Below are 10295 nucleotides of genomic sequence, written 5' to 3' on the forward strand. Positions count from 1 at the left end.
TTAAAAGAATTCATGAACAATGAAATGTTTTTATTTAGCTACACAATGTTATATAAATGAAAATATTTGTATTCCATACTAATTTTTCATGACAAGAAAAATAATATAAATAATAAAACAATATACATGAGTTTATAAATATATATATATATATATATATATATATATATATTATGTATATATTTACATATGTGTATATTTTACAAACTTTTGTTAAATATTTTCATAAATAACTTAAATTATTATAAAGAACATACTCTAAAGATTTATTTTGCTTTTGTTATATATATCATGTTTTGGTTTATGTTGTATAAAAATTATTAAAAAAAAATAAAAATGAATAGAAAAGAAAAGAAAATGATTTAATAATAAAAAATAAATATATAATTGAGGGAGATATTATATATATAAATATATAAGGTTTTATATTTCAAATATATTTATCTAATTAATTTTCTCTCATTAACACTGTGAATGATAATAATAAATTAATGTACTATATTTACTTTTACCTTTGATATTTTAAAAAAATAATTATTTACTCATTTTAAACAAGAATACAACACGCACACACACTTGAGAAAAAATAAAACAATAAATAAGATATTATTATAATATATTAATATATATATATTTAAATTAATTGGTTTTTTTTTTTTTTTTTTTTTTTTTTTTTTTTTTTTTAAATTATTAAGCTTAAAAATAATATACACTTTTTATCGTACAATTATTTATTTATTATTTATTTAAATATTCTTTGTGAATTTACTTTTAAAAAAAATTTATATTTCAATTTTAAATTTATTAAATATAAAATAATTATATATATATGTATATAATATATATAAAAAAAAAAAAAAAAAAGATTAATAAATATTTTAACTTTGTAAATATTTTTGCTTTTGTGTTTTATTTTGTATCTTCTCTTTTTTTTTTTTTTTTTTTTTTTTCTTATTCTTTAGCTTCATTAAATATTATACTTTAAATATATTGGATATATTATTTGTATATATTATATATATATATATATATAATTTTATATAAAATTATTTAAATAAAAAAAAATAAATAAATATAATAAATTAAAATTTAAGATATTCATCTTAATCTTAGACATTATTGTAAAGAATTTTATATTTTTTTGTGTCAGATGTAGGTATATTTTGTTTTATTTTTTTAATGTATATGTATTAAATGTTTATATTTAATGAATAAAATTATTACATATACAATATATATGTAATATATAGTGTCCCTATACAAAAAAAAAAAAAAAAATAAAATAATAAAATACACATATATATATATATATATATATATATATATATATATATATATATATTTGTATAGTATAATAATATATATGTATATATTTATATAAATGAATTATTAAGATGCTTAAAAGAGATAGTTTATCAAATCTCCATAGTAAAGAAACACGAAGGTTTTCTATTCACAATAAAGATATCTTCAAGTATGATTATTCAGAATACCTAAATTTATGCCTAGAGGAATATAGAAATAATATATATGATTTAGATCTAATTAATGATAATGAAGAATGTATACGTGAAGTGGTTAATTATTATAATTATATATACGGGAATTATTATGAGAATGTTCTAAATGTTTTTGAAAACAACCCTAATGAAAAGTCAATTGTAAATGAAAGTTATTTATTGAAACTTGATTTATTAAATAAACGACATATTGAATCTTTATATAATATCAGTATATTAAGTATATCAGATAAATTAAAATATTATATGTTAAGAGGTGAAGTTAAAAAGAATAAGGATGATATAATTGAAGACGATAAATTAATTCAAGAAAAAAATAATGAAAATAGAACACTTAAGAAAAATTTGTTTACGAATGATTCTGTTAAAACAAATATGAATCTAAACGATTTTAATAATAATAAAAGTAAATTTTTGGATAAAAATTCAAAATTATATACAAATGATGAATTGTCATCAACGGACATGAAAAGAGAAGAAGAATTTGATATTATCAAATATTTATTTTATATTATACGATTAGTTGAATATTCTTTAAGTTCAGAAAATGGAAATTTATCTTCATTTTATAATCGTTTGAAAATATATTTCTTTAGAGATAATGTTAATGAAAACTATTACAATTATATTTATTTATTAACCCTGTGTTTACATTGTCTAGAAAATATAACTAGTAATATTGTCACATTTGACATAAAAGATATTGAAAATGAAGAATTGAACTTAGTTAATGAAAAAAATAATTCTGTTTATTCTAGTACAAATAAAATGAATAGCTCACAAAATAGTATTAAAAGAAAATACAGTACTTCCAATTTTAGAAATTATACTTCATCTAATGAAAATAATAACAATTTTCATCAAAACAATTTACTTACTAATAATAATAATAATAATAACAATTTTTTGAGAGCAGAGTCAAAAGAATGCAATTCTTTTAAAATATATAGTAATAATATGTATTTTTATAAAATATTTTTTTATCTTTTAAGTTTTTTAAATTTCTATTTAGAAGATATGATAAAAGATGGTTCCTTATTATATTCTGATATGATGAAAATGCATTCAGAAAGTAATGCACGCAGAAACAGAAAAGATCAAATGATAAACTCATCTAATGTTATAAATGGAACAACAAATAATAGCAGTATGTCATCATTTATAGATGGAAAAGAGGAACTGTTTTTTCAAGGAAAAAATAAAGTGTCATACTGTAATATTTTATTGAAAAGTTTAAATATAATTAATAATTTAATGAATTTAGACGCTCTAAGAGAAAAAATTATGAATTCAAGTAATGATCTTAATGAATTGAAAATATTTTTATCCAAATTTTATAAATATTTAAATGAATACGATGACATTGAAGTATATAAAAATTTTTATATTAGCTTATATAAAACTTATATATTCATTTTCCCAGAGGAATTAGAAAAAGAAAACTATTTTTCCCCTATGCTTCTTTTTGAAAATATTGTAAATAATGGTAATTTAATACGAATGAGAACTATTGTAGATACTCTTATATTCTGTTTTAATGATAAGAAATTTGTTTATTTTTTTGAAGAAAATATAAATATAACCAAAGTACTCTTTATCTTTGTTACATACTCATCCAGATTATTATCAAATAAACAATATGAACTTATAACAAATATATCATTCCTTTTTTATATCATTTTAATTAAATTTCCAAATGTTTCAATAACCATATTTCACATTTTAAATGAAAATAACGATTATATTATGAAATATAATGAAGATAAAAAATTTAATTCCATTTTTAATAACATAAATGAACATGTAAATATGCTCTTCTTATCAACTATACATAAAAATAAAAATTTGGCAACAATCATATCTCTTATCTTCTCCAAATTAATAAATCTCTATTGTCAATTTTCCGCTAAAAAAAACCTAGATAATAATAATAATACTCTTCAAAATAATATAAACAATAATTATCCTTATGGTACCCATATAAATACAAATAATTATGGTTTAAGAAATTTAAACAGCTCATATTTGAATGCAAATGGACAAAATGTTTCCAATGTACCTGGAACTACTTTAATAAAAAATGCAAATGTAAATAATTTGAATTATTCATATGCATCTAACAATGAAAATGAAGGAAACAAATTATATAAAGAAATATTTTGTAAAATATTTGATAACATAAAAAATAATGAACGAAATTCTGTAATAAAAGCTATATTAATTAATTTACATATAATTCCCGATGTATATTCATCGAATAATCTATTTCAAATAGAAGAAAATTCAGAAAAAACCAGATATATAATTGTTATTATCAACTTTTTATTTACATTAATGAAAACAAAATTTTACGACGCTATACATGAAAATACTTTTGAATATATAGATTATTTTATTGACGAGCTAAAGAAAAGTGTTCATATGAAAAATATAAAATTAGTATGTGGATACATATCTCTTTTATTAAATTATTCATTAAATAAAAAAACAAATAATCTAAATGAAACAGCAGATTTAAAATCTAGTATATTTATAAAAAATATCCATTATAATAACCAACCAAATATTATAAAGATACATAAAGCTTTGTATGAATCAGGAGCGTTAACATTTTTAATATCTTCTTTGTACGAATCAAAAGATTCATTAATAATTTATAATTGTGTTTATTCAATATCATTTTTATTGTATAAAAAATCCATTTTAGATTATGATAAAAATATCGAATTATCTAACATGAAAATAGCCATTTTAAATATAGTTAGACACTATTATAATTTAGATATGTACTTAGAAAATTATACGGAAAATTTTATTGATTACAAAGGATTTTTAAAAGGAAATTCAAAAAAAAATTTATCATTACATGAGGACGATAATTATAACACGTTATTAAATAAATTAAATAAAAGGAATTCATATGAATGTGATGATTTAAATAAAAAATACTTATATGAAGAAGAAAACAAATTTTTATTAGGTGACAAAAATGATAACTATTTACTAAATCACATGAACACGAATTACGGTTCAAATATTAAGAAAATTGGTAGTAACGAAAATATAGGAAATAAAAATGTGTTCCCTTCATTAAAATATCAATATACAGGTGCAAATTATGAAAATTCTTTTTATCTCAATTTTGATAAAATTTTCTTTGAAACTGTTAAAAATAGAAAGAGTTCTTTTAATTTTTATTTTGATACCATATACAATACACAATATTTATTTAATTTTCTATTACATAATTTCCTGTTCTATTCAAAAGACGCAGATGAATATTCCAAAAAGTACTTATTAAATATTTTATTACATAATAATATAACAAGATCATCTGATATTAGCTTTTATTCGAATAAAATAAAAAACTTGAATTCACAATTTAATGAATCTCAATCCAGGATAGAAATTTATAAACAAGATCTTGAGAGATATAAAGATGTTATAAATGTTTTAAACAAAGAAATTGAAGAAAAACAAAATGCTCATAATGTTTTAATTCAAAAAATTAGAAAAGAGAATGAAATGGAAATTGATAGAAAACTTCAAGAAAATAATAATCTGGAGAATATTATTTCTCAAAAAAATGATATAATAGATGAGTACGTTGCCAAAAAGAAAAAATAAGAAAATATAAAAATAATAAGAATACAAATGAATATTATATATTATACACGCACATATATATATATATATATATGTTCTCTTTTTCTTTTTTTTTTTCTGTAGATTACAAAGAAAATATGAAGAAGTATATATGCAAAAAAAAGAAACAGAAGAAGAAAATGTAAACATAAAAAATAAAACAGTTTCAATGGAATCATTATTAAAATCTCTTCAATCAAAATATACACACATGCAATCTCAGAATAAAACTTTAAATAACAAATTAATTGACCAGAAAAATAGAATTAATGAAGGAATAAGTATTATTAATTCTCTTACCGTAATAATAAAAAAAAAAAAGAAAAAAAAATAGTATATGTAATAGTTATATTTTTTTTAAGTTATATTAATTTTTTTTTTTTTTTTTTTTTGCTTTTAGAGTGAAAATGAAAAATTAAAAACAATAGAAGAAAATCAAAATAATGAATTAGAAGGAACTTTCAAGTTAGTATTTTAAAAAAAAAAAATTTCATTTAAATACAATTAAAAATTTGTGGATTAAATTTAATGATCGTATTATATTGATATGTATATTCTTGTATTTTTTCAATTCGCTTTATTTTCTTTTTTTATAGAAAATTAATTGTTGTCGTTAAAGAATTAAGTGATAAAAACAAAGAATTGGAAGAAAAAGAAAAAAAAATCAAAACATATAATGGTGATATCCAAGAATTAAAAACTATAATCAACAAAAGCAATAATGATTTAAAGGTAACTTTTTGCTAAAATAATATATTCAAATATTTTTATGGAATGCTTATTGAAAAAATAATACGAAGACTTACAAAATTTTGAATATCTATATTATATATATATAAATATATATTGTAAAAATGCATTAATTGAAATTTGATATGTACAATTTTATTTATAGGAACAAGCATTAATAATTGAAAATTATACTGGATTGAACAAAAATCTAAATGAAGAACTTAATAATGCTAATAAAAATTTAGAATTATCAAAAAGATACATTATGAATTATGAAAAGTAAATATATATATGTGAAAATTTATTAAATTTCTAAAACATATAATTATTGATTATGTTTTATCTTTTAAAAATATTATTATTACACTAATATTAAATTATACAATATGTATTTTTTTTTTTTTTTTTTTGTACCATAGAAATGAAGAAGAAATGAAAAATCGCATAATGAAGTTAGAAAAGGAACTATATGAAAAAAGTGAAGAATGTGAAATAAAAACCCAAAAATTAATTATGAAAGAAAAGGTTAGTTATTTTTATATTAGTATATATATATATATATAAATGAATTCATATTTCATATAATAAAATGTCTTATATTTAGAATAAAAAAAATAACGTATATATATTAAAATACATCATTTTAAATATATTTTTTTTTTATTATATCTTAGGAGTTATCTGATAAAGACATACAACTTAAAAAAATAGCATCAGTTATTATAAATTAGATTTCATAACAAATATATATAATATATATATTTCTACAAAATATTTATATATAAATTACTTTTTTTTTTTTTTTTTTTTGTTATTTTATTTTTTTTTTTTTTTCATTATATATGCATTGATGCATTTATTTGTCAAAATGTTTTATAAAATGTTTTTATAAAAAAAAAAAAAAAACTGTTATTTCATTTCAGTGTTTATAATTTGTAAAAAGTTATATTAACATGTTTATATTCATATTCTCACAAATAAAAATAATAATACTTATATTTAAATAAAGAATCTATAAATATGAAATAAAAAAAATCACAAACTTAACTTTTTTTAAAACATGTTTAGAAAATTTTCATTTTCTTATAATTTTTAAAGCACAACCATAGTTATTTTTTATAAATGACATTGTATTTATTTGAATTCATAATAATTTTTTTTTAATTCCTTCATAAAAAAAATTTTATCATTTTTTTGATATATTCAAAATAATATTAATATAGTAGTTTATATAATAAGAAAAAGTTTACATATTTATGTTCATTTTCAATTGTTATTTAACTTAATTTTTTTTAATAATAAAACATTGTACTCATAAGTAACTATAATAAAGGGTGAAATAATATATACATGCACATATATATTATTATAAAAAGAACTTGTATAATTTATAGAAATATTTTGTAAATACTTTTATATGGATAATTATCATGTGATGCTTTAACATATAAATAAAAATCTTTTTTTTTTTAATCTAATTATTTTTTTTATACTTCATAAATAAAGAGTATATGATTATTTTTTAACAAAATAAGCATAATCAAATTTTTGTTATAAAACAAGTTATGATAAATTTATGTTCTCATTAAAAATATATATTTTTGTATCTTTTATGGAAGAATATAGTACAATTCATAATAATTCGTCATGTATTACATGTTTGCATAATTTAATGGAAATGACATATTTCACATGGAAATTTAACAATTGCCTTTCAATAAGATTTCAAATGTATTTATATGTTTATTTTATTAGTATTTCATTTATGTGTATAATAATATTGTGTTAAAATAAGCATATATGTAAACTTAACATATATTATATAATAGATATTTATGATTTAGTAATCTATTTACAGTTGTAATTTTCAAATATATCATTCGTTTTATATGCGTAGACCCTATAAGGGGATGTATATAAATAAAATCCCTTAATTTATATATATTTTCCTTAATTCACATCATAATAATTAAATTGTAGTTACTGTCATTTTCCTATATTTATTGTTTTTTTACATTATTATCCCTATTTAAGGAATTATATATTTTTTAAATATGAATAAAAATTTTAACTTGAAATTTATTAAAAACATTTAGAGAAATATTGAAAATTGTAATAATTATATATTAACTATTAAATAACTTCTAAATCAAAACATATCCAATGATTACTTATACCTTTCAGTATGAAGAAAATAATTAATTGAATATGTATATTATGTATATATTTCTTTTATATAATTTTATTTAATAAAAGTATATACAATAATAGAATATAAAATTTTTAAGGATAAAAAAAAAGGAAAATTCTATTTTTTTGTTAATTTTTCTAATATATTGATATATTTAATATATTACAAACTGTAATTATAATTTTTTTATTCTGAACACTCTACACAACTTGAAATGTTATTTAGTTGGTTCTATACATCTTAATTTATCTTTTTAAACAAGTGGTGTTAATATAAATACATAAATTAAATAGTAATTTTAACTTCAATAACACAGATATTATGTAATAATTATTAATTTATAATTGTCATAATATAATCTGCAAAAGAAAAAAAAAATGCTAAAATCATTTTTTATGTTTTTCATAAAGTTTCTTATTCAATAGCAAAATGAAATATTATACATTATGAAACTCATAATTTCTTATATTTCTCTTCATTATCTCTTTTTTATTAAAACTTATTATCTATTTTTTTTGGTTTTTATAATGATGTTACTTTATATGAATACATTATTGTGTATAATAGAATCAAAGTGTATATTCTTAAGAAATAAACCATTGATACCATATGTTTTGTTCTATTTTTTTTTGTATTTCTTCATAGTTTTTGAATACTTTTTTTAGATAATTCAAAAAATATATTTAAAAATTGTTTATAACTTGAACTCTTATATAAATATATTACATTATATATATATATAACTTATTTTTCAAAATATAAGAATAGCACTATAAAATATATTTGGAATGCTAAATAATAAATAAAAGAAAATGATATTTAAATAAATACTTTTCTTTTAAACATAAAGCAAATTCATTATTTTAAAACAATATATAAATATATATGATTAATATATAGTTAATATATATAAAAAAATAATAATAATAATCAATAAATAAATTTTTACAATTAAAAAAAATATATCATAATTCTCAAAAGACATTTGTTTTTAATTAAATATCATTAAATTAAAAATCTTGTATATCAAAATAGTACACATTTGAAAAAAAAGACATGTTACTAATTTATTTAATAATAAAATATTTATAATGAATAATTTTTAAATATATATATTATTAATATTATATATTATAAGATATTATACATATATAATTATTATATTATTATAATATTTTAATAAAATAATAAAAATTATATCTAATTATTAATTTAAATATATTAATATTATTAATTTTAATTTTAATATAATATAATAATTAATATTTAATTAAATTTAATAATTATAAATTATTATTCAATATTATATAATATAATAATAATTAAAATAAAATAAAATATATATAATTATTAATTAATTTAATTTAATAAAATATAAATTAAATAAAAATTAATTTTTAATATATAAATATTAATTAATTATTATATAATTTAAAAATAATATTTATAGTTAATTAATTAAATTTATATATTTATTATTTAATTTATATTTTTAATATATTATAAATATTATTAATTACTATATTTTAATATTAAACTATTTATTTAAATAATTATTTAAATTAATAAATTATAATATATTTTTTAATTAACTTATAATATTTAATAATAAGAAATACTATTGATTTTTTTTTTTTATATAATATTATCTTTATTAATTTAATAAATAGTTAATTTATTTAATAATTTAATTTTTAAATATTATTTTATTATTATAAATAAGTGTAAAATAATAAATATATTTAACTAAATTATATTTATTTAATTATAATTAAAAAAATACAATTATTATTATATTATATTAATAATTAATTAATATATTTCAATTAAATTAATTAAATATAATTAAATATAATTAATATAATTATATAATTATTTATTTTAATAGTAATATATTTAATAAAATAAATAATATTTAATTAAATTAATATATATATTTAATATTATTTATTATTTAATTCATAAAAATAATTTGAATTATTATATATATTATTATTAAATAATTTAATATATAATAATATTTATTTAATATTAATTACACTTAAATAAATAATTATATAACTTTATATATTTATATTAATTATTTTTAATTAATTTAAATATTATAATAAATTAAAGACATACATAATATAATAATAAATTAATTATTAATTAATTATATATAATTATTATTATTTTATTTTAAATATATTAATTTAATAATTTAT

At 15.4% G+C, this 10295-nt stretch overlaps 1 protein-coding gene across 1 annotated transcript, besides 2 other annotated features; it reads left to right on the top strand.

Annotated features, from left to right (window-relative positions):
• Positions 1-41: part of a sequence feature (SECIS_element) that runs on past the window's edge.
• A 1353-nt stretch (positions 42-1394) lies between these two features.
• Positions 1395-6628, top strand: PGSY75_1427300 (hypothetical protein; the record flags this gene model as incomplete). Its single annotated transcript, XM_018787964.1, has 7 exons — positions 1395-5122; positions 5250-5466; positions 5566-5630; positions 5762-5897; positions 6061-6176; positions 6317-6422; positions 6572-6628. 7 exons carry the CDS (start codon positions 1395-1397, stop codon positions 6626-6628), a joined length of 4425 nt encoding a protein of 1474 aa, XP_018639336.1.
• A 2121-nt stretch (positions 6629-8749) lies between these two features.
• Positions 8750-10295: part of a sequence feature (centromere) that runs on past the window's edge.

This window comes from Plasmodium gaboni, chromosome 14 (assembly GCF_001602025.1).
Source record: "Plasmodium gaboni strain SY75 chromosome 14, whole genome shotgun sequence".
NCBI lineage: Eukaryota > Apicomplexa > Aconoidasida > Haemosporida > Plasmodiidae > Plasmodium > Plasmodium gaboni.